General features: G+C 37.0%; 1 protein-coding gene across 1 annotated transcript in view; it reads right to left on the reverse strand.

The window, feature by feature from the left end:
• Window positions 1-26,046, reverse strand: part of LOC109051470 (PRKC apoptosis WT1 regulator protein-like) — a 53,492-nt gene that overhangs the window by 16,710 nt on the left and 10,736 nt on the right. The window contains exon 2 of the mRNA XM_042742366.1: window positions 3,405-3,530. Coding sequence (XP_042598300.1) covers window positions 3,405-3,530 — 126 coding nt within the window. The remainder of the gene's footprint in view (window positions 1-3,404; window positions 3,531-26,046) is intronic.

The raw sequence follows: 26,046 nt of genomic DNA on the forward strand, positions 1-26,046 counted from the left end.
CCTGTGTTTTAAAGCAAACTGCATTTAATTGCACTATGCAAATTCTGCTTTTCTCCATAACATTTCTACTGGGCGCCTTTGTCAGGTGAAAATTACACTGCCACCATTTCATCGCTCTTATTGCTGGGGTCAGCTTGGTGATGCATGCAAACTTCCTCCAAGCGCATTAACGTTTTCACACGAGAAGTGCTAATTAAAAATGCAAATAAGCATGAACACTTTGGTTCAGAATTAACCCAATATTGTCACACAAAGGTCTCAAACCCTAGTGCAGATGTTCTGACCAAAACGTTAATAAATGTACTCCATACTGTCAAGCAAGTGCTGTATCAAACCCTACTGAGTTTCCCACCTAGGCACCTATTTGCAATTTCATTTGAATGTTCAAATGCACCTATGATACCTAACAGTAGTTTCTATCCATGATTTTTGACCATTAATTAACATGCAAAATTACCTACGAAGCTGATGTCTAGGTAGGCAGCTTACTAGGTTTTTGAGGCAGAAAATACCAGAAGAAAACTGCACAGAGCATAGATGGGGTTGAATTTTCCAGCGATGCACTGCCGCATTGGCGCCACACTGGAGCGAGATGATCCTGTGGAATGTTCACCGGTATCAGAGTGAGTTTTCCTTGTATGGCAGAAGTAAAGAAAGGTAAAGCGCAGCTTAAGCAGAAGCAGATGGAGGCCTTGAGCTGATCAGGACTTCATTACAGAGAGCAGCAGCAAAACAACACACACACATAACACCAGAAGGGAAATGCTTGCTCCAGCATAAAAATATCTAGGAATAATACTCATAAAGCTATGATCTTTAAATTTACTGCATCCTTAAATTACCAGTGGCCTTCAACAGACTACAGAGAATATCCAGAGACATGTGCATCCAACCCTGTAATCGGTGAACCTGAGAACTGTCAGGCATCATATTAATATTGTAGAAAGCTTGTAGATTACAGCCATGTCTGGTGGGAGGTCAGAGAGCAGTGAAATATGGCTTGGAATTTCACAACAGCCATTCCAAGCAACTGATAAATGCAGCAGCAAATTTTCGAAGCACTCTGTGGTCACGTGTCTGACACGGATGCGTAAATCTGCCATCCACTCTAAACGTGATGCCTAGAAAAACAGGGAGATAGTGTTTCTTTTGTCATCTCCCATAAAATGAGGGAACACTCCAAAACCTTTCTGGATGCCACTCTCACACACACAGTTGTGCTGAATGGCAGTGATTCGTCTGTAGAAACAGGGTCTCGGGGAGTGCCGACATTCACTACAACAGCACTATTGACCTCATGACAGTAAATAATTAACCACGCCCAGCGCGTTTCAAGGGCAGGTACTCCCATCTGGTCTTTCAAAAACTACATTGTTATAATGCTCGCTTGCTAATGTACCTAATGATTTTGGAATAATGTGCACACCAAAAAAAAAAAAAAACTAAAAGTACAAGTTTTTGTATCATGGTGTGATGTTGAAATGTTTATTTTTTTCTCTTTCTTTGAAAAAGTTAGTTGTTAAAGCAAATGGCTAAATGGGACTACAGAGCTTGGCGAAATAACCACAAGGCTTATCAGCTGAACATGGTCAGGAAACACATAACCACTCACAATCTCACAGCTCAACCAATAATATGTTTCTTTATTTAAACAAAATTATGAATCTTACTGAAGCACGTTTGAATGGCTTTTCAGAGAAGCACTTTTCACCATGTCTTTAGTTGCAAACAATTGCTCGCTAAAGTCCTTTCATATTTTACAATAATAGGTTTGAAATTCTCAGAATAATACAGCAGCAATTCTTTCCAGGGAAAAGTAATACAAGATGGCATGCACTCACACAATGTCAATGTGATTATATTGCAGATATCACTTCCTAGTTGTTTCTTTTATGCATTCAGCAACTAGAAGCTACATGAAATCAACCACCCACCAGGAGGAAATTAGATATACCAAAACGATGCATCATTCAGAAAAATACGTAATCATGTTCCCAGAGTTCTACACTGACAGTTAGCCATTCTCATCCTTCAAAGAGCCCCTAAAAATGACAAATGTGGGCAGGATTTTTAGTGAATAATGAAGTTTGGTCTGTTCCTCACTCAAAGCTATCATTCACGTCAGAAGATTTGGAATAAAGCTTAAATTCTATGGACTACTTGCTTTACTTAGATCAGCCCCTTGTCACTATATAGATACGATGTATGAAGAAGAGCAGTGTGAACAAACCAGCTTATATTGTGTTTGGCTGTACAGAAATTGTGTTTTCATGTGTCTTCACTGAGGAGAGTATTGAGTTTAGCCACACTGCCATGAAGACCAGATCGGTGGAGTGTTGCAATGATGTTTGTATTTCTGTAGGATTCTGCTATCTCCACATATGATCACAGAGCTCAACTACAGTGACCATCAGGTTTTTGGTCACCAGTCTAACCAAAGCCCTTCTCCATCGATTTCTCAGTTTGGCCATGAGGCCAGCTCGGAAAGCTAGGAAGAGACCTAGTGTTTCCAAACTTCTTCCATTATGGATAATAGAGGCTACATGCTTCTGTGAACCTTCAGTGCAGCATAATTTTTTCTGAACTCTTCCCCAGACGTGTGCCTGGATGAAAACTTGTCTCTGAACTCAGTAGGCAGGTCTTTTGACCTAAGGGCTTGGTTTTGCTCTGATATGCATTTACAGCTGTTAGAACTTTTATTGAGAGGTGTGTGCCTTTCCAAATAATACACATTCAAATTAATTTGCTACCGGTTAACACTACTCGAAGTGTGACATCTACAAGCAATATGAATGCTCCTAAATGTGAAATTTCCGCTGTCCCAGAAAAGGGTATGAATACTTATGCAATGTACTTATTTCAGTTTTTGAATTTTAAAAAATTTGCTTTGTCATTGTGGTGTATGGAGTGTAGATTGATGTGAAAAAATAAAGGGTTATGAATACTTTTTATAGGTGCTGTACACACACACACACACTAAATGAACTTGATATGTATTCATTGTTAATATTGTAAATTACACAGCTAATTCACACATTTGTTTTATTTCTCTTTTCTTGGGCAATTTAATTTTTATCTTTTGTTTTTGTTAATTTGTTTGGTATGTTGTCATGGGTTTTAAAACTCCAAAATAAAAAGTCAAAAAGATGATGCTGATGTGATCCTGGTTCACGTTTCCTCTCTAGATGGGTGGTAACACAAGGTAAATAAAAGACAAAACACAGTCATGTCTAGTGCCAAGAGCTATTATCTTGCTTTGTATTGTGACTTGAGGCAGAATGAGTGTCAACTGCCCTGCGTTCTGTTCGTCACTCGGTTGTGTGTGTTTCTGTGGTCAACACTGCCTCTGTAAGGCAGAATGGTAACTGCACTCTATATCTGACATTACTAAAACACACTCTCACCTGTATCGAGTGGGCCGCTCCGGGGTCAGAGGTCATCGCCTCGTTCTGGACTGTGTTGTGCTGCGTAAGACTTTCCTCCATCATCTTCTTCTCTTCTCCATCATCGTCATCAAGCTCATCCAAGCTCTGCAGAGAAATTTCAGCCTCGGTCAGTTCAGTTTGTTCAGATTGTTTGGGATTTGTGGATTATTTTCACATGATGAGATAGTCTAATTGTGTTCTCTACACACACACACACAAACATACACACACACACACACACACACATACACAAGCAGACACAGGAAGTGTGCTACCAAACAACCTCTGTGGTATGAGTCTAGGGGACTTTTGGGAAGTGGAATGTCCCAGTGCACACTGGGAATGGAACATTTTACGTGTCTTAAAACAGACAACCTTAAACATGGTCCAATAAACGTGATGATTTAGAGAATACTAACAGTCTGAGCTAATCATGAATGATAACGCCCACCAAAATGAGACAAAAGTGACAGAGAGAGAAACTGGTTTTCTGGCTGCACGTAAACCAGTCTTTCCTGTTCAGGAAGAAGGAGAGAGAGTGGAGGTGGAGTTCAGAACAGGGCTGGGAGGGTAAAAATTGCCTTACAAGGCTAAACTGGAATGTAATAATTTTCAAAAGCTTTCCGGCTAGCCAGTTTTATCAACACTTCCTGAGGACGGGGCGAATTCTGAACCCTCTCATAGGCATCGGCAAACACAAATGAATGTACAAACTATGACTTAGACACACACACACACACACACACACACACACACACACACACACACACACACACACACACTTTTTCTCCCCAGGGATCAGTAAACAGTTCATAAGCCCCTGCTGCACTCTTAAAGAGGTCACTTCTGCACTCCGCTGCCCGTTAGTCAAATTGAGACATTCTAATGACAATCATTTATGTCACTTAAGACAGCTGATAAACTTGAGGGTAAATTACTGTCACAACAGTAAATGACTATTAAGACATTTTCAAAGGAAGCCATTATTGTACAGACATATGAAGAGAAACAGGCTCCCATTAGGTGACCTTTTGAAAACACTAAAAAGCAAATAGACTTATTAACATTAAATGTGTATAAAGATAATCGGTTTGGCTTGAAACTTCTATTCCAGTTTATGGAGTTTTATTATCACTTAGGAGGTGTGGAAAGACGTCATATCAGGAGAAATACATTCTTTTCTTTTCTCATTAAAAAAAAAAAAAAAAAAAAATATATTATATATATATATATATATATATATATATATATATATATATATATATATATATATATATATGTGTGTGCCTGATGAAAATTCCATTTACATGTTTTCATACAGGTATCACAGCAAACTTCTGACTCCTGATGTGGCGTGTTGACGTCTTATTTGAACAAGATATTAAATACAAAATCAATAAATTAAAAAAATAAATTATGCAATTTAAAATGAAATTACATAAATATATTAAATATGTAAAAATGTATGAGGCTGAACAGGGATAATGAGGGTCTGTGGCTTCACAGAAGAGGGTCTGGAGACCAAGTATTGAAAAAATAGAGAAAATAAAGGTTGCAAATTCCTTTAAGTAAACCAGGTTAAATGATCACACCTTTAACCTCCTCGTGTTTGCCATGAGGGAGAGGGGCTTTACTTATAAATACTTATACTCATCCTCTGCTTTGTGCGCGGGATGGAAATTTTGCATCTAGCCAGTGAAAAGAAAAAAACAAGATCAACAATCTATCATGTTAATACCCCTTTCCTGGAAGAAGGAATGTGTGATGTCTTCCAACAAGACTCCAGCCTATCCCACAGTCTTAACTTTAAACTTTGTTGTTGTTCTGTTGTTGTTTTTCAACAGTCAAGCTGAACTACCTGAAACATTATGCATATGGCATATTCCCTCAAATGTATTAAAATATCTTGTACATTACTAATGTCTCAAAAATAAGAGATAAAAATATGAGAATGTGCTTTACTTCCTTATAAAACATTTTTTTAAATTATATCTTTAAGTACTTTTTTAAAATCTTTATAATAAAAAATAATGCAATTATTATTATTATTGATAGTATAATAATGACATTTTCATTAAAATTTTATTTTCTTAAATTTAAATCTAACATGGTTCATATATACAATTAACATTTAGAAAATATACATATTTAAAATGTACAATATCTCTCTAATGGGAAAACTATCTAAAAATAACGATGACTTATCTTGTGTACTTTATCTTGGCTGCAACACAGTAATGGGCAACCAGTATCCAGAACAAGAACTATTTTTATAACTTGCCTATTATACTCTACTCTTGTGTGTTATTTCAGCCACTTTTGTTTAACACATGATGGTTCAGTTTTGAAATTCTGTGGGAACAAAGTTTGTGTTTGTGTGTTTTGACTGGTGTTGTATTCAGGCCAGTTATGCAGTCGATTAATGGAGAGTTGAGCTGAGGGGCTCTGGATGCTCTTCCCTCCTGATGTCTTCGGCAGACTGGATTTAATGACTGTGGATTAATCAAGTACTGCATGCCCTGGCTACACAGGTTCATTAGGATGATGTATTACAGCCATGGAAGGTGAAGAGTGTGTGCGCAAGTGTGTGCTTGATGCAGTCAACTGTCCTTTAATCATCACAAACCCACAGTCTCCTGGAGTGACATAATGACTTAACCCAGAATCCCAAGATTAAAAGGAAGAGAAGCAAAAACAACAATCTACTGGAGACCTCAACACCAATGGATGACAGTGTTAACAAGTGCTTGTATGAGGGGGTTATGAGATATCCACAAATCGGTCATAACTTCAGGCAAGAAATAGTGCAGACATTGGACAAAGATGATTATCAAATGGAGTATAGTATGAAAAACGTACATGCTGGGATGCATTCTATCACTCTAATATGATGATTTGGTACTCAAGAAACATTTATGTATTGTCAATGTTGTTTTTCAGGAATCTTTGATGAACAGAAAGTTCAAAAACAGCATTTAGGCTATTTGAAATAAATGAAATCTTTGTAAAACTCCAAATGCTTTTACTGTCACTTTTGATCAATTTAATATTTGCTAAATAAAAAGTATTAATTACTTACAAAAGAAAAAAAAAATCTTACTGACTCCAACCCTTTAAGCACCCTTAAAATGCTGCTTACTGAGGCAGAAAGATCCACCTGCAAATGTTGTGCAAGTATTTGCATGAGATTTATGATGGCATCCTTGCCCATCTCTATCCTGCACTGGCCAAGAGATTAACCTCACCTGGTGAACACATATTTACGGTTTAGCCTGCTCAAAATTATGTATGCACACACACAACCAGCTGGCAGAATCAGAGGAAGGCATTCTCTGGTTATTATTAAATATAATCATAAACCATTTTCTGACAGCCCAGCCATCATGCTCGGCTCAACTCTGCATATTTTTACCTTTATACACACAAAAACATATCATTGCCTGTTTTCTATTCCCCAAAGAAATAAATCTTATTTTTTTTCAATTTCATTTCAAAACAGAGAATGAAGAGAAAGATTTAGACTGGGGACTTTTGCTCCAGTTTGCACTAGGTGAGATTTTAACATTAATCCAGTCTGCTTCTGAAAGCTGAAAAATGCTGCCACCACAGGGAGCATACGGAGGAAGGAAGGCAGCAATGCACATCTGAATAAAGTGATAGTTTCATATTTTTTGTAATGATATGGTTTAGTCAGATTGTTTTGGAAGGCAGCACAAATGTATCTTTCACTGCTTATGACATCCCTCTATTCTGCATGTGGGATTCTGTGAGAGTTGAGATGAAGGTCAACGGAGTCTGAAAGATGCACCTGCCACTCATTTTTCCCTTAATTTCAAGCAAGAAATAAATATTATGGTGTTTAAATATTTGCTTGGTTATCACCAAAGTTCTCTTTCTTTCATTGTAAATCAATTAGACCGTTATGCTGCTAGAGGATAAGTTATTGATTTATACAGCAACAAGGCAACCACTTTTAGAAGTAGCCTATGTGTGTTAGATAATCATATTTAAATTACATTTAAAGTAATACACTGAACAATAATGGGGACATACGTTAAAGAAAAACCTATGAAACTATTTTTCCTCACTAATTGCTAGTAAATATAATTCAACTAAAAATTACAAAGAAACAGCAGGAAGCACATTAAATTAAAGAAGAATTTAAAAGTAGAAAGACTGAAATAGTCCTCGTTCTCCATCAGTGTCTGCAAAAACATTTTGTTTAAACAAGTCACCACAAAGACGTACCTTCACCTCATGACGTGTGTGTGGCCAAACCACAGTATGTTCTCAGATAGAGTAAGCTCTGTCAATCTAAACGTCCCCAACAGCGATTCAAGCATGCTTAAGCCAGACCCACACGGCATCAGTCAGACATAAAAATAATAAAAACAAGAGGAGGAGGACAGTCAGGACATCAGACTTAATCCACTGCTTGGTCTGTGCCAGGTCTGAGAGAGCCGGCGAGCTGTTTTCAAACGTTCCAGGAGACTTGCTTTTAGTGAAACCACGATGGTCCGCAGGGTGTATTATGAGGTTTTGAAGGAATGTTTGTGAGAGCTTAGAAAGCATTCACAGCTTTGCACCGTCTCTCCTAAAAAGGTAGCCTTCTTTCTCATACAACATACTTCCAGCAAACCACTGAGGCCTTTCCTGGTTGCTCTATAAATCTTGTGTCTGAGGGAACTGTGTGCAGATTTGCAGCCTGTAAAGTTATTTATGACTTCAGCTCAGTCCAGCCACCTCTACGTTTACTATGTGTTATGAAATCACAAATCCATTTCATTTACAGGCCAATATACATGTTTATATAATTTACAATATATAAAATTTACTTTTCTTTTAAAAGCAATTTTTACTTTTAATTTTCTTTTTTAGTTAATTTCTTTTTTTTCCATTGTCCATACAATGAAAATCAGAGGGGTCCAATGTTGTTTTGGACCCAATTAACTTCAAAATATTCTTCAAAACAAAGGTTTGGATCAACAAGGAGTAGCCCAGTAATTCCGGGGTGAACTAACCCTTTAAGGGATTAAGGAAAGATTGGTAGATACAGGTGGTATCTCAAAATCAGGACTTCCAAATATTAAAATGATTATCAATTGCACCAAAACATACCATTTTCAATCTGTTTGATAGTAAAAACATATAACAATGGTTTACACTGTCAGGCTACAGACTATAGAAATCTCTGACAGAGCAGTTGATATATAGGAATATTTTTGCCATCAAAGTAATGTTGATTTATTTCAAAAGTATTGTTATTATTAGTCCTGTAAATGGAGCGTTCATTGAGGTGATATTGGCTCCATAAAAACAAACAAAAAAATCATTATCTCAAGGTTACAATTCTCTCTGCTGCCTGGTCAGCTGGTCAAAGAGTGGACATTTTATTCAACAGCCATCCACAGACTGATGCAATTATTTGAAAGCCTGAACTGAATTTCAAGACTCTATCTTGCAGCAAAACTTTGCATGGCTGTGGTAAGCTAAATTCTACTTAAATCACTCAAAAGGAGACAATAAGTAATCTGATTTTATCACTGTGACTCTACTTTTTAATGAAAAACATATAGCATGCCAAACTCGCATAAATGTTTGTACAATCTGATTCAAAGCACGTCGTGACTCATGGAAAAGGTTATTTTTGTAACATTATTTAGTGTCCTTTGCTTTATAAACACAGTACTTTTTTTTGGATTATTTTTTTATAGAGATGTGAGTGTTATAGGGGAACATGTTTTTATATAGGAATGTCCAAGCTGCTCTTTTAAACAAAATTAAAGCCAATAGTGACCACAACTGTCCCTAGTCCCCATCCACTTTCATTATATGGAGAAAAAAAGCAGCTTGGACAATCTGCTACATACCTCCATTTATGTTGCTTAGAAGTCAGTCATACAGATCTGGAACTACATTTGATTAAGTTAATGATGACTTTAAATCTGGTCTTTAAGGCTTTAACATCTTTTAACATCAGCACTCTGATACTGACCTTGTGTATTCTTTGTGGACTGACAGTCAGAAAACCGCTTTGTAGCACCCAATAAAAACAATGCAAAATATTATGAATGCATGAAATTTGCTGATCACAAGCTCCACTCTGTAATTTTCCAGTCATATGGAGAATTGGCTAATTACATGCCTCCAATTCCTCACGCCTGATGGCTGCTTGATGTTTTGCTATATTTGTCACGCAGAAGATGCATATTATATGGATGAAGAAACAACCAGGGCTCTGAAGTGAACTTGAGATAAGCAGCAGAATATTCCACAGTGACCTAAAAACCATTTTGTATGCGTTTACATCTACATATCACATTTGTTTACAATCAAGGATAAACAGCTGCTTGAAAAAAACACAGCCCAAATGCTTGTTAATATGATGTAGGAGTCTTCACAACCACATGAAGCCATAAATATCATTGCAGACTCCCTACAGCACCCTTCTACAGGTTTAAGGGTTCTAGTCAAGCAGAGTTCATTCTTAATCAGCAATTTGTGGTTCCTCCTCGAGGGCTAAGAGGGCATTTGGTGTTAAATAACCCTTGAAGGAGCTACTGATCAGATGAGGCTGCTTATCTCTCAACGTTTATCCAGACACGTGTTCTCCTGATGCAGGGGTAAACACAGTGAGACTACTTCCACCTATATTTGACTAGGGAGGTGAGTGTTGAGCCACTACAAACAGAATAGTGGCATCAACAGCATTCAGTCTCCAAAATGTGTGACTTAAGGTAGTATGAGAGACCACCTCAAAAGCTTTTTTAGAAATGTTTTTGAAAAGAATGTCCACCCCAAACTGGTGCTGTCAAAAGATTAATCACGATTAATCGGATACAAAATAAAAGTTTTTGAAGGTCCACCCCAAACTGGTGCTGTCAAAAGATTTGGGATATGTATATATGTATGTGTGTGTGTGTGTATATATATACACATACACACACACACACAAACACACACACACACACACAGTATATATTTTGAAAATATTATCATGTATTTAAATGTCTATATTTATATTCATATAATTAATATTTTAATTTTTTAATATTTTGAAATTTTTTTTTTGTATTTAAATGTCTATATTTATATTCATATAATTAATATTTTAATTAAATATTTTATTTTGGATGCGATTAAAATCGCGGTTATATTCGGATTAATATCGCTGAACTTTACCATTTACTTTTATTAGGGATTTTATTTTAGTGTAGAATATTTTCTAATTGCAATGAGAGTGTGTTGATAGAGGTTTTAAAATTAGCATTAAGGCCCGTTTACTCCAAGAAAAATAACTATAGAGAGATATATATGGGCGTCTACACGAATGGACAATAACGTTGTTTATTGTAAGTGTGTGCTGCAGTTTAGACATCTTCCACTTCAAATGCTCAAGCTCTTTAAGGTCGGGTGGATTCTGATTGGATGTCAATGTTTTATCCATCATCAACTGAAAAAAAAAATTGTTCTGAAATCATTCCAACGATATAGTAATCATTCTTGAAGGCACTGAACAAATGAACATTAATGCTAATCGTGGACAAGCTGTGCAGGGTTTATGTTAGCAGCAGGAAGCACAACTGCTGTTTAGTCAATCACCATGATCTATTATCTTCGTTTAACCACTTAGATGGGAAATACTGCTTTGTCACTGTTGTTATGGTTCTGAACAGGCTTGCTCTTCTGGTTTCAGTAGCTGCCAGTAGTTCTGCTTCACATGGAGCACAGCAGCATGTTCTTCTTCCATAAGCACACACATTCAGAGATCACCCTCCCTTTTTTGGAAATCTTTTCCTATTCCTTCACTTGGTTTGTTCTTTTTTTGAGTCTAATGAGCCTGACACTCTGCAGGTTTAGAGAACTGCTGACTCATGGTCCAACAGTGACCTGGTAAGTGGGAGCACATATAGCGATGGGACGGGTGAACATGTAACACAGTGATTTAATGGGCTACTGATAGCTGGAAGAGTTAACTTCTTTCTCTGCGGAGCAACGGAGCACTCCTCTCTCTTTGTATTTATGTTAGTTTCAGTTGGTTTCATGACACCATGTCATGTGGTGTAACCAAATATGTTTTCTATACATCTTAAATACATACATGAGTGTTTAGTAGTCCTAATCCTTAATAATAAAGTCCTCACTGACTGACTTCCCAGCAAGGGAGCAAGTTTTCAGACACTTCCTAAATGGGATCTAATGTCAAGCTGACCCACCCTGCTAAATGCTCATCGAGCTACACAATAACACTGATGGCAAAAACAAGTGTTTCTCATTTAGCCTGCCGAGTTGCTTGTTGTGTTCTTGGTCTTGGCTTTACTGTTCTCCTGAAATCCAGAGAAAATCCCAACCCATCAAGCAGAACAGAAGGTCATTGTGGCAGTAGTGGCTCCCGATGACAAAGGCCCAACAATGAGGTAGAGATGTCTTGGCAGGGACTCCCAAGCCAGTAAGACCCTACAATGCTTAAGGAATGGAAAACCATCTGTTCACGTTTGCTTTGACTGGGTTTATCTCACAGAAAGAGCCATCCATTTCAGGAGCCAATCACATTCAGGCCCGGCTCTTTGTGAAACGCTCGCAGGTTTCTTGGCCTCTGGTGCTGGGTTTCTTGGCTGTGGAACGCGGGTGTATTCAGACAAGCTCAGTGCTGGGACTATTCGGGTTTCATAGAGCTATCAAAAGAGTCACAGAAACCCTGTGATGCTGCGGTCGGTTACTGTGTGAGAATGAATGGTTATCTCACACTGGGAGCAGCAGTAATGTTGAGTTAGAGTGTCCGGCTTTCAACCTTACAAAGCTCACTTTGCCACTACATAACTCCATGACATTATAAAATGCTGCACATAGACAACACTCTCTCATGCTCACAAAGGATTCATGGGATATTTGACCATTTCTATGCAAATTATGTCCAAAAAGTTGTAGTGAGAGGTATGCAAAAAATAAATCTCAATTTTTAAATATTTTTGTAGCTGCGCTGTTTTAAAGTGGATGAATGTTGAAGCAGAGAGAATCGTCAGCCACCCTTTGTTTTATGCTCCAGGGAGGACTTTTCAAATCAGAAACAATTTCAGAGCATAAATCAGCTTCTAACTGGGCAGACAAGGTGTTAAAGCAGCAGACAGATTCCTCTGGCAACAAACAGAGACATCCTGTTCTGAAGTATGACATTAATATATTCCAGTACAGAGCATTTTATTACTTCTGAACAACAGAAGGCTGCCATCAAATTTTGTTATGTAACTTGAAACCCCAGGATAAATGACTTCCAATGTTCTTGGTTTTTAAAAAACATAAAATTTGACTTTGATTCACCTCAAGTCCCTTTTACATTTCTGAACTGAAAGACTGAGATTCCATTTTTGATTTTCAAGAAAAAGAATTCAGAATGAACCAATAAACAGAAACCTTATTTTACTTCAATCAAGGTCATTGGAACTATTTTCATGTGCCAAATTGTTCTGTAGTCCTTGTAATAAAACACGGATGACAAAAGAAATTGTACCATTGACTAGACAGCAAACATCTGCACCATATGGACCTGTCTGTGGAATGAAACGCAAGAAGTTAACGATGTGTGAGATAGACGTCCGCTGGACAAAAGCTAAATAAAGTTAGCAAAAGTTATTTAAAAGTTTTATATGGCTGAGTGGTATGACGATAAGTGTCAAATCGACAGAGATTTCATTTATATCAGGCTACGTAACTTATATCCACACAACTTTCAGTGAGCAGTAGAGTTATTAACACTTCAGAGTGATTAAGAAACATGGATCAATGACAAAGTATGACATGCTTGATAGTAATAAAAGGAGTTATTAAAAGTGCAGTGTACCGATAAAGAGAAATCGATTCAGTCTGTCGGACTGACTGCAGATTTCTGTTTTGCAAAAAATAAACTTTATGCATTCTGTTTGTTCTTTAAAATTTTATTTTTTTTGTTTTTTTAGCATTATATATTATTTTGTAATTTTGTTAATTTATTATCTTAATTATTAAAAAAAACACTGCACATTTCTCGCAGTGTGCTGTTTTCCTGTTAATCGGCATGACTGCAAATGTGATACTGATATTATTCAAAAGAGCAAAAACAGACAATGTTGAAAATAGTCTCACTTAATATTAACTTCTTGTTTGTTGAACTGTTTTGAATATAACAAAATTATCCAAACAAATCCAGAACAGAAGTGTTGTCCATTTTCAAAGCATCATTTTATTTTATTTTTTTAATATTATGTTGTTTTAAAAAAAAAAACATTAATTTAATCCATTTCTTTCACTGTCGTGAAATAACCACCCTACAAAATATTGTCTAAATAATATTATCAACAAAATCACTACTAAATCTACAAAATTCAACTAAATCTACTGTTGTTGATATATTTTTCAAAAGTATTATTTATTTCTGACAGTGCACTTTTTTAAAGCGGTGCTTTTGGTCATGTCTCTTGGACAATGCTCACAAGTCCGTATGTTGTGCACAGTACTGCCATTGTTGAGGGTTCTGTCACTGTGATTGACAGTCATTTCCTCTGGACTTCCAGAATCGAAAGAATAACAGAAGCTGAGAATCCAGGGACATACAGCAGAGAGAAAACAAAGAGCTTTCAATCCAAGAAGCCAGATTAGCTTCTTAAGCTCAAAGATATGTTTATTTATTTAAGAAGCGACCCAAAGCCTCAAATTCCTTCAAGCTAGCTAATGTAAGGAGAACAGAGCAGAACTCAGTTCCACTTTGGGATTTGATGGATTACAGGCCCAAGGGCAGCATGGTGACATAAAGCTCCTTCGGGAAGCAGAGGGGCGCATGTCACATCACCAACAATGACAGCTTCCCATTCTGAGGGTTTGCTTTAGCTCTTCATGTGCTTGTCGTGGACTAGTTGGCAGAGAGGAGCAGAAGAGGCTACTAAAATGTATCACGTTTCATCCACCGGCCACCAGACATGATAGTTTGCTGGAGAGATTACATCTGTGTCAACTACTTGCTGGGACAATGGTGGGCTGAGGAGAGCAGCCAAACTGCGTAGTCTACGACCGCTCTGCAGACATCAGACCGTGGCGGTGGGACTGGGGGAACGCCAATGGGAGCATGTGTGTTTTGGGGTTTTGAGGCCTGTTATTGCAGAACCGCTGGCAAGTCGCTCCGAAACCGTCTGTACGGCATTGACCTCTCATGGAGTTCTAAACTGAAGTGCAGAAATGAGAAAAACAGCAAAAACCACCCTGAGACCTCACAGGAACACAATATCCAGACAATTTTTATCTGGAAAACAAATTAGCTTTGCTGATTTCTACAAGAAATTGATGTACAGTTATGGAGAGATGATAATCAGAGGGTTTTGGGTTTCCAGGCTGAGCCACAACCACCAAGCTAAAAGCATTCTGCAGTAATACCCAAACACCTACTGACAACAAAAAGCAAAGAGGATATTTTCGTTTTTTTTGTACACTGTGGATGTGTCCTACTTTCTCTAGGCAATGAAACATTCATGAAGCTAGCTCTCAGTAGGCTGATTAAACTAACGATTTTCAAAATTGAAGATGTCAAATTGTAATGGCCTAAAAAAACAAAAAAACTTTTCAGCAATTTGACATGATTTTTCTGCATTAGATGCATCCTTGCCACAAGCTAGTCCATAAAGTGGTGGGGACAAAACCAGTAATGTGGTCACGTCCCTCTGTAGATGTTCAGTAGGGAAAGCTGTACCTTTGCTCTACTGTCCTGTTAACACTCAAATCAATCTCAAGTGTGGACACAAGGGAAATACGGTTGAGAAATCTACTGTACGCTATAGATGTGCCACTTCCAGACACACTGCGCAACACAAGTATGGATCTGTGTAGGTAGAGATTATGCAACCTTCTTGAGGGCAACTGAACCACATCAATCAGAAAAAGATTTTTAACCTGAGGTCCAAATGAAACAGTTATAAAACAGATCTGACTAGTGACTTTAAACTTTAAACCGGCTGTGAACTGGTTTTGTCCTTCTACTAGCACTCCAGTGCTTGTTACTTGTGTATAATAAGTGTCCTTGGTATAATAGTTTAATTGTAAATCAAAACAAACACAAAAGAGTGATTCAGAAGGCTGTTTCAAGGCAGCTGGGTCGTCGCCGAACCCTACACGGTAGCCCCACTGAGAGTTGTAATGAGCCGCAGGAGCAGCACGGTATAACAACCTCTAAGAGATGAAATGATAAGTGGCAAATCAAGAGACAGAGAGTGCTTTGATTCACGCCATGCAACCTCACTTCATTAACTAAATAAATTTGTAAGACAGGATTCAATACTAGAGGCAGATGAGCAGGTAGCTAAGAAACCGATTAGTATTTAACTCTTTTCCCGCCAGCATTTTTCGAAAAAAAGTTGCGAGCCACCGCCAGAATAAATCCAGTAAATTGTTTCGTTCAACACTTCCAAAGCTTGCCCAGTCATATAACACTTCATAGATTATCATTTTACTCCATAACATAATGCAGTTTTCATTTATATGCTGTCTATTGCTGATGATCGCATTATTTCTCATATGCATCTGTTTACATAACAGATCGCTAGTTTTTCTGTCCCATTCACATGTCTTTTTGTTCGGGAGGTTTTGTACTCATTCAGAGGATATGTAATAGCGCCCCTGAGTGTATAACAGTGAAATCACGAAAAGCCGTAAAAACTTGTCAATGGCGGGAAAGTGTTGTCTTCTAAATGACTAGATAACTCGTCAATGGCAGGGAAAAAGCTGTTCAAAACTGGTTAATCTCTTCAGCTTGTTAGAGAATAACAGCGCCTTATTAAATTCACATTACTCTGCAGATATTAAAAGCTATTTGATGGCTTTAAACCTATTTGCTTAAAGGGAGAGAATTCAGAAAGGCAGAATCCCCTTGCAGTGACGCTTTAAAGCTCATGAAACACATTACTCCCAGATCAAAGCTTTAAACGCTCCCTTCGTTCACCCTGTGAGGTTTGTGTACATGCACAGACATATAAATAGTCTGAACGAGGCGCATAAATATGCGTAATTAATAACAGAATCCCAAATCATTTCAGTGACAAAGTAAATTGAATGCCCGTCTTTATTGAAATCATCAGTCACTGGCTGGCTGATGAGTGCCACAGTTTTTCTCTTTTTTCAAGAATCACAAACAACTGCAAAACACCAGACGTCCAAATCCTGTTTAAATTCTTACAGTGTCTTCAAATTACAACATTAGAAAGTTAAAATCCAATAAATTTCATATCTGGTGATGAAAAACTTAAGTATTAAACTGTTAATTCCCAGGAAATACAACATCGAAAACTTTTGAAACCAGATGTGGGTTGTCTTGAGAAACATAAGCACGCTGGCAGCTGTGATATGGCTCTGACAAAACAGTCTGTGCGTCACCACCACCTATCGAGTGGGGCGGCAAAAGAAGAGGAGGATGATGGGTAAACAGAGTGTGGGGTGAAGTGAGGAGACTGTGACCGCCACAAACGTTTATGAATATTGCATAACTTTCTTTCACTGGTTTGGAAGCTCGAATTCTGCTGGGAGAGTGATGCGACTCTCTGAGCATATGTTTGGATGTGAATCAAAGAGACAATATTCCGACATGAGGTGTGTCAGTGAGGCATGAAAAACCCTTGATGTGCACAATGGTGAATTTCTTTTAATTATGCCAGTGGAGATTTCTAAAATGCTTCAATCTGGCACCGCGAGCGTGGTCTAAACACAAGAGACAACAACAAATGAGTTTCTCGGTCCCACCAAGATTCGTTGTACCATTTGTCTTTTTGATAAAGCTTCTCTCTTTTCGTCTATAAGAATCAACATTAGATTGAACGATTTTTCAAAGAAAGAGCCAAAAACACATTTATTTTCCTCCAAACCGGAGAAAGGAGCAAAGCAAATCAATGAGCAGAAAGTAAGCCTTTAAATTCATTCTGCATGACTGCAATTCTGTACTATTGTGTGAGCCTTCTTTTTCATCCACTAAAAGAAGACGAAAAGAAAAAAAACCTACAAAAACTGTTTTGCGCAATTAAATGGCCACTTGTAGCCTCAGGTCAAACACGTCCTCAAAAAACGCAGTAAACAAACCTTGACAAACTGAAAGAATTACACCATCCTCCTACTCGCAGCAGTAAACAAACCAAAAAATGCTAGATGACTAAAAGAGCATTTGTTCTATGTGTCTGTGGTAATCACTTTGACTTGTTGATAATCGTGAATTTTTAAAGCGATGTCATTTCAAAAACATTCTACAAAATACATTCCCTAAACCATGTTCAACAGCAATTTAGTTCTGTTTGCCAAGAAGTTTCCTAATGCTCATTCTTGGGCTTAGTTAAATGAACAATTCTAGTTCAATATTAATTCACCTTAAGCTTTTAACACCTTAAGAGAGGTGTGCCTTTAATTTTAAAACAATTGGGCTTACAATTTTCACCTGTCAGATGATAAAACAAGAAGAAAAAAAACACATCTTAGTTTGAGAGGATCATTTAGAATTAGAAGCACTTATTAAATGTTTTGGTCAATATTTTAGCCGTCCAAAGCGATTTCATATTTTAAATCAATTCTATTATTATTTTCGGTTGCTGAAATTTTTGTTGAATCACTACAAGCAATAATCAAGAAACAACATTGAATACCTTAACAACCACACAGTAGGGGTATGTGATATTTATCATCTACGATAATATTGTAGTTGTTGTTTTAACGCTATGCCAAGCTGACTTTATCGAGTATGTCCTTCAAAAAACAAGCAAAAACACGTCTTGAGAGTCCAAAAGCATTCAATGCATGATGAAGCCTATTAGAATACCCCAATAATTAAAGTTATGAAAGCAGATAACCATTTAGGGGTTTATATATATAAATATTTATGTATAAGATATGATACTGTTGAGCAATATCAAACAAGCAAGACTGCCATTTTCCTGAATATCAGCGCATTAGCATGAATGTGATGCAGATTTTATACAGCAGCTTAACAAATGAGTAAATATTGAGTAACTTAGATTTTAGACAATAGTGTCTGTTTTTTTGTTCGGTAGTAAAAAATTGTAAAAAGTTGCGTGTCTCACTCTAAGCAACACTGCGGCGTTCAGCAGTTCCTGAATGAATCTGTCTTTGAGTCAGTTATCAATGATCCATTCATAAAGACAGTCACTTGCTTTGTTTCTAAAAGAATTAGCCATTGTGAGAGAATCATTTGAACGAATTATTCAATGAGTCACTAATGAAGACAGGGACTTGCTGCCACCTACTGGTGGTTTTAGTGTCATATTTATCCAAGAGGGGCCCAAACCAGTACCACAGGGATATTGTTTGTCGTTATTGAAACCCCCCCCCCCTCTCTATAGATAGAGATATAATTTTGTCAATATCACACCCTCCACCACCACAAAGCAATGCCTCTAGAACAGCAGCATTCTGACGGTGAGTTTTGCACATGCAAGCACCACCCACAATGTCCTCAAAATGTCAAAATATAGTTATATTTTGCTGTTTGAAAAGAAACTGTGCAAATCATAACGTCATTGTCTTTTTAATCTCATCTATGTAATATACATTTAGGGGGAAAATCCATTATAGCAGCTCATTCTTCAGAAGTAGTACATGTCAAACCAGTCATTCTAAACAGCAAATGTGTGTCTCATACAAGGACATAAATAATTGAAACTGCTTCACTTGCAAACACATATCACCAGAAACAACTGCTAAAGGAATTCACCGCAATCATTCAGAGCTTGCAATTCCAAAAATCAATCAAATATATATCAACTATCATCAATATTCATTAAATTCTTTCAGCAGAAGACAAAGACTACTGAGAACTGTCTATAAAAGACAAACAAAAAAAGAGAAATTGAAGTGTCTTCATTTTGTTCTTAAACGGACAGCACAGAAAACAATGACTTTAATAAGCACTTGAGAATAAGGGTGTTGTCCAACTGAAGGCGAAAAATGTGTGTTTGGAAGATAACTGACAAACAAACAGAAAAACAGAGAGTGTTTTCTCTCTGTAGTCTGTACTACAATTAAGATGTCCATAAATGCTTTTACAGTTGAAGCCTCTCCTCTTTTGGGTATATGCAGTGCATAATCTTTGTGACAGACAGATTACTGGTATAAGGAAGAGCTTTTTTAAATAAAATATTAATTTATAATAAGGAATAAATTAAATAATCAGCAAATTTAAAAATACAGCAAATTTAAAATACAGCAAAATGCAAGATTCCAATCATTATGTGGAGGTTGCATATTGTTAAAAATAATGTAAATATATTTCGGTAAAGCAAGTATTTGTATTTCCTTTTAAAAAATTCAGCCTACTGTATTTTAAATGCATTTAGGCTATGTTTAGTATCTTTACAAAGATGCAAAGATAGTAAACATACCCTATTTTTTTTTATCATTTAATATACACAAAATGATGAAATGATGATTGCCGGCTGTGATGATATGGGGGACTGAAGGAAAATTTACTTTACCACACTAGCACTGTGTCTGCAGCCAATGCAACTGTTAGTGTTAATTCTAAAGAAATGCTCTAACACCTGAATATGCAAAACCTAATAACTACATTATGTGTCGCCACAGCTTGTGTGATTGTATAATATCAACAAGTGTGTTGATTCTACTCAAACTGACTAGTCAAACAAAAATCTAAAGCATTTAAATGCTGATTAATCATTATCATCCCTATTTAAAAGGACCAAAAAAGATTTCCACAAGTGCGTGTGTGTGTGTGTGTGTGTGTGTGTGTGTGTGTGTGTGTGTAAAAGAGTGGAACGCCCATCTTGATTAGGGTGTAATTCAATATGAATAACACCTATTGTTTGGCTTAGATCACAGAGTGACAGATGTACCGAGATTAAAGAATGTCACAATATCCCTCTCTTCCTGTGACTCTGTATTTGTGTTTAACACCGCCAGAGCAGGGCCACACTTTCCACACAAACCCTCACTCTCTACAGGCAGTCAAACAGCCTAAACATTGCTTTAGACAGAGAAAAAGAGAGAATTAGACATCAGTGATTAATGCATTCCACAGCACTGCTCTCCCACAGCATAAATGAATGGTACAGACAGTAAGAAATCCTAAGACCTTACAACAACAATTCAAACACGCCTACAAAACGTACAGATGCAAACATCATGGCGTTCATCATAACTTCACCTTCTAATACACATACAACTACTCTTACACATGTACTTTTTTTTTAAAAATAACACAAGAACATTTACAAAGGCGGTCAGCTGACGTCAATCCTAATTTGCATATAAATGAGGGAGTGGAATGCTGATCTCTATCAACAGCCTGGCAGTGACCTATTAGAGCCGACTGGAGAGATTTCCTCATAAACCCATCAGACCTGCTGACACACACACACACACACACACACACACACACACACACACAGATGGCCTTCTTTGTAAATTAGCAAAGTAGCTGTACTAGCTGATTGGTGATGCTTATCAATGAGATGTACTTAGCCTTACTGGTAATTTTTTTTATTAATTTATTTATTATTTTTAAATTAATGTATCTGTAAATTAGCAAAGTAGCTGTACTAGCTGATTATATATATATATATATATATATATATATATATATATATATATATATATATATATTTTTTTTTTTTTTTTACATTGTTCATTCTTTTTTTTCTTTATGTTTTCCAAATCTTCTGGATTGAGTTTTGTGTAGATGTTTTTTAATGATCTCCGATTTTTTTATTTTATATATATATAATATATATGTATAGATATATATATATATATATATGTATATATGTATATATATGTATATGCTGATAAAGTCAAGAAAATGAGATATAAACAGACAGTATGATTGAAATGTTAAAAAAGTATATGTATATGTGTGTGTATATATATATATATATATATATATATATATACACATATATATATATACATATTCCCCCAATGTCAGAGTACTAGTGTAATTGCCATAGTCTGAACTGGTCATCGTATAATATTCATTTGTACATGTACCACCCTGACACTGGCTTCAATAAAGAATATAAGCATTAATGTGCAATAAAAATGGCAGAGTAAAAAAAAAGAAGTGTAAAAAAAATAAAATAAAAAAAAAATTGAGTGTAATGTTTGTTTTTCATGAGAAAACCACCAATGTGGCTCCCTTAGGCTACGAGAACCCAGATTTCTGAAACAGTAACCCTGGTGGAGCTACTGCAGGATGGCTGCTGGCATTCCCACGTCCATAGCCTGCTGCCCGGATACAGCTCATCCAGCATAATGGCTTGAGAAGTTGCACCTTAGGGGGTTAGACCTCCATTTAGAGGTTAGGGGAATATTCTGACAGTTCTGAAGAAGATGTTCTGCTCAAAAGGACATGAATGAAAGCTAAAAAATATGGGATCCAGTGGGTTTGGCAGAGCCGCTTCTGGGTCAGCTGTGACTAAGCTATTAATAAATGGAGTTTAACATTGAATGGAGAAAACCAGCTGAGGACCAGGTATGTGGGGTAACCAAAAACTAGGACACTGTACTTTTATGACCCATTACAATCTTACATAAATATTGTTATGATGATTTAGCCTTTTTTATTGGAAGGGTTTTTTAAAGGGGAGTGTCATATAAATGTGATATTTTTTTCTCACTCTTGTGTTTTTAAAAATGTTTTTATTCTGTGGAACACAAACACATTTGTCCTAATGTAACTTTCATCTTTTGTACCTTTGGGTACCGCCCCAGAGTGACAGCAGTTAAACCTTTTTTTTTTCTAAGAGTGTACAGACAAAAAACACTGAGAAATGTATCGAAATATCTTCTTTACTGTTCCACAGATGAAATAAAGTTATACAGGTTTAAAGTGAAATGAGAGTGAGTAAATGATAGCAGAAGTTTCATTTTTTGCTGAACGCTCTTTTTAATAGCATAAAACTATTTGTCCGCAGGTTCATTTCTGAAAGTAGCTCTAATGAGCACTTCAGCATATGAACTGAAGCAAAAGGAAACACTATTCCACAAAGCACACTGTATCATGTTATGCTGCCACTCTACAAGTTATAGGGGAACAATAACAACATTAAAATTTAATGGGAAAGCAATCTGGGTATTTTTGTCATAGCTGCACTTGAGGGACCGCGAGCAGGAGAAAGTAGGCAGACAGACTGAGTTAAAGTTTTATTGAAAGAGGCCACTCATCAAGATACTAACGTAGCTGCCTGGAAACATGTTCGTCAGATTATCATGACTGAGGCAATGTATGCAGACAGCCGATTTAATTAAGATAAGACCAGAGTGCTAAGTGTTAACAAACGTCATGAACACAGGATATCTGCATGCTCCTGAAATATAAAGCATCAATATTTATACAGCCATGACCTTGTATATGTGGCCATTCAAATATCAGACATCACTCTGATGCCATATATATGTATATATAAATATATTCTAAATAGGTACTAAAAATACTTTTATAGTTTGTAACAGTGTAGTCACTCAAAAACATGCAATGTATAGATTTATTTGATGATCACACTAAGCCATATCACAATATCGATTTTATTTCGATAAACTGTTCAAGCCCTAGTCTCTAGCTATGGCTGGAGTTCAATATAAGTCTATGGGATTTTTTTCATCCATTTTATCATCTACTTGCAGATTATTATCTTATTGCTTAGAAAAGTTATAATACTTCTCTCTTCAACAAGCTATTTGATTTCTCATTCAGGTCCGTTGCACCACAGGTGCAGGATAAACAACACATAAGAGTTTAATATTTAGGCTTAATGGTTTCTTCAAATCCCTAATGTTAAGTATGAGCAAAAAAACATCAACACCACGAATTAAGAAAACACAATGCTTACAACCCATTTGGAAAGCATTTCTTTAAGCTCTCCGCAGGGAGTGGTGTCATCTTTACCAGGAGTACACAATTAAATGGAACTCCAGTGTAATGTTAGCTCGCTTTGAGACATTCATGTTTCCACTCCGCCAGCTCAAGCAGAACACATGCACAGACATGCTCCGAAACAGAAAATTAAGGGCAACTTCCAACATGCAGGTCAATGCTTAAACAGTTATTACAAGAGAGAGAAAGTAGGAGGGAGAGAGAGAGAGGGCGTAGACATAGACTGAAGAACATCAGAGGAGAGAGTGTATGAGCAATGGAGAGAGTCACTGGCAGTGGGGTGTGATGGGAACTGAACTTTGCTCCAGGCATAAAGCAGACTCATCATTATCCAAAGAATTTTTACTAGCTTTCCTTTCTCAGCGCTAAAAGCACAGGCTGGGCTCTGATTTCTCACAGACAGAGGCTGCGTTTATTTTAGTGACAAGTCACAGTAGACATTTTTAATTTGAAAAAAACAAGCCTGTGAAGGACAGAAGTTCAATATGTCATGCTGTCCAAAGGCAGCACGTCATCTCTAAAAGCTCTGTTTTTGAGATTTTTTGGTCGACTTAATTTTTAAAGAGACGTATTTCAACTTTTTTTTTTAAATGGAAAAATCAACAATCAGATACACCAAATATCTGACATTTTCTAAGTGTCATCAAACTAAAGTATAGCATGCTAAACAGAACACAACAGCACCACGCATTTCCAACTTTTCGTCAAATGAATGATTGACCCAGGTACAAAATTGTACAATGTATTTTCAATTTACTGAAATCATCTGAGAAAATTTTAGTCGGACTAATGACTTTCTTTTGGTCTACCTGAAATCAAACATTTAAATCGATTCAATTTAATTAAATTTTCTACTACAGTATTAAAGCAGCCAGAGATTAAAGTCCTATGGTTAACTAGTTAAACCTGGTGTAGGATCCTGGTGCACCATGCGTAAAGAGAGTGAGCTCTGTAAAAGTGTTTTTCCTTGAAAAAATCTAGCATGTGGCAAACATGTTGTGCTACACTCAAAGCTCTGATTTGAATGATTTATCTTGCTGAAAAGGATTATAAGACATTATTCAAACAGAGGACAATGTAGTGAAAATCCCCTCCATGACTGTCAGTATAAGCTAGCACCAAAGTACAGAGAAAGAATTCAGACAATACACCTGAATACCAGGCAAGCCGAAGAGCATTCCATGTGCTTTGTCAGATTCAGGCCGGAGTTAATCAGGGGTTTGGGCTGAGACCGTTGAAGCATGCTTGGCCCTCTCCACCGGGGGCCTCTGTGTATGGAGCCCATTGTGTTTCAACATTAACAGACACAGAAGCATGAGTCACCTTCAAATCGTGTCTGGGTATTACCTACCTCATCCAATCAGAATGCAGGGAGAGGTGAAGACCAAGCTCCTTTACAGCGACGTGTGCAATGCAGCTCCTCGTCGGCATGGTAATGCTTGAAGGCGCATACCTGAGGTGAAGCCTAACTGCAGTCTCACGATTGGGATTTCAGAAGTTTACCCAAAATAAAAGAACACTTCTTAATGTGTGTCTAACAAAAACACAGCTGGTCTTCCTTTGGTTGGCGTGGGTAATTAGAGCCCACTAGTTATATTAGTGTTAAGCACATACTCTCAAGCTATCATTGGCCAACAACTTCTTCGAGCTTACCAAACCCTAAAAAAGATGACAGAAAACAGTCAAAACATATGATTATGAGTGAATCACATGCAAGGCACATAATTATCATCCAGTCAGATTGTTAGCGATAGCTAGTCGAATGCTAAAACAAAGGTATTAGCCATTCTCTGATATGATATTAGCCGCTGCTATTATAATAAACGGAGACTGGTCATGTAAATAAGGCCAAAGTTGTTTCTCCAGTAATAAAATATCTTGTTTTTCCATTAGCAGATGTAAACTAAGGACAGTAACTTCATTAGAGGATGTATAATAGGTCATCTGGCTAGGATCTGACACTGAAGTAAATGGGGAAAGTGAAATGTAATATTATTGCTGTTGTCTGTCGCATATCCTGAGTCTGGTGCTTTAGTTGTAATTGGCTCTGTCCCAGTTGAAGGGATAAATGTTTAGATCTGTCATTCTCTGTCCTCCTCTCTCATTTAGACAAAACCCACATAGTCAGCATGTGTTTACTAGACACTGCAGTTTATTTCTCCATTCCAAATGAATTGCCTACTGCATACAGGCAGCTGCCTTAGAATAAAAGTAGTACTCTAACTATCATGAAACCTTATAATTGACGAATTTGGAACACTCTACATTACAGTGACTCAGACAGCGTGACTCAATATATTTGAATAGAGTCTGGCGTTAACATGTTGCAAAGCTAAAAGGGTGAAACTATTTACAAAAATTATTTTAAAATGTAAAAATACATGGCACGTACACAAATACTGATTAGAAGAAAACTGAACATAAATGAATTTTTTCACTGATCTTGTCGCAATGCAACATGGGATTGCATTCTCCTTCATCTAGAGAGATCGTTGGAAGGTTATATGAGGAATAGAGGTTACGATTGCATAATGTAACAGAAGTAGCAACAGATATTTTGTTTCTCATTGGGGGTGAAACAAGAACAGTGAAACAGACTTTGAAAACCTACGAAAAATCTTATAAGTCATTAAGGATGAGCGTGAGCAGACTAGAACAAACAGTTTTGTCTGAAGGTTAAACAAGTCCAAACTCCAACCACAGAATCAACAGAGAGAGGTC

Source organism: Cyprinus carpio, chromosome A4 (genome assembly GCF_018340385.1).
Source record: "Cyprinus carpio isolate SPL01 chromosome A4, ASM1834038v1, whole genome shotgun sequence".
Taxonomy (NCBI): Eukaryota; Metazoa; Chordata; class Actinopteri; order Cypriniformes; family Cyprinidae; genus Cyprinus; species Cyprinus carpio.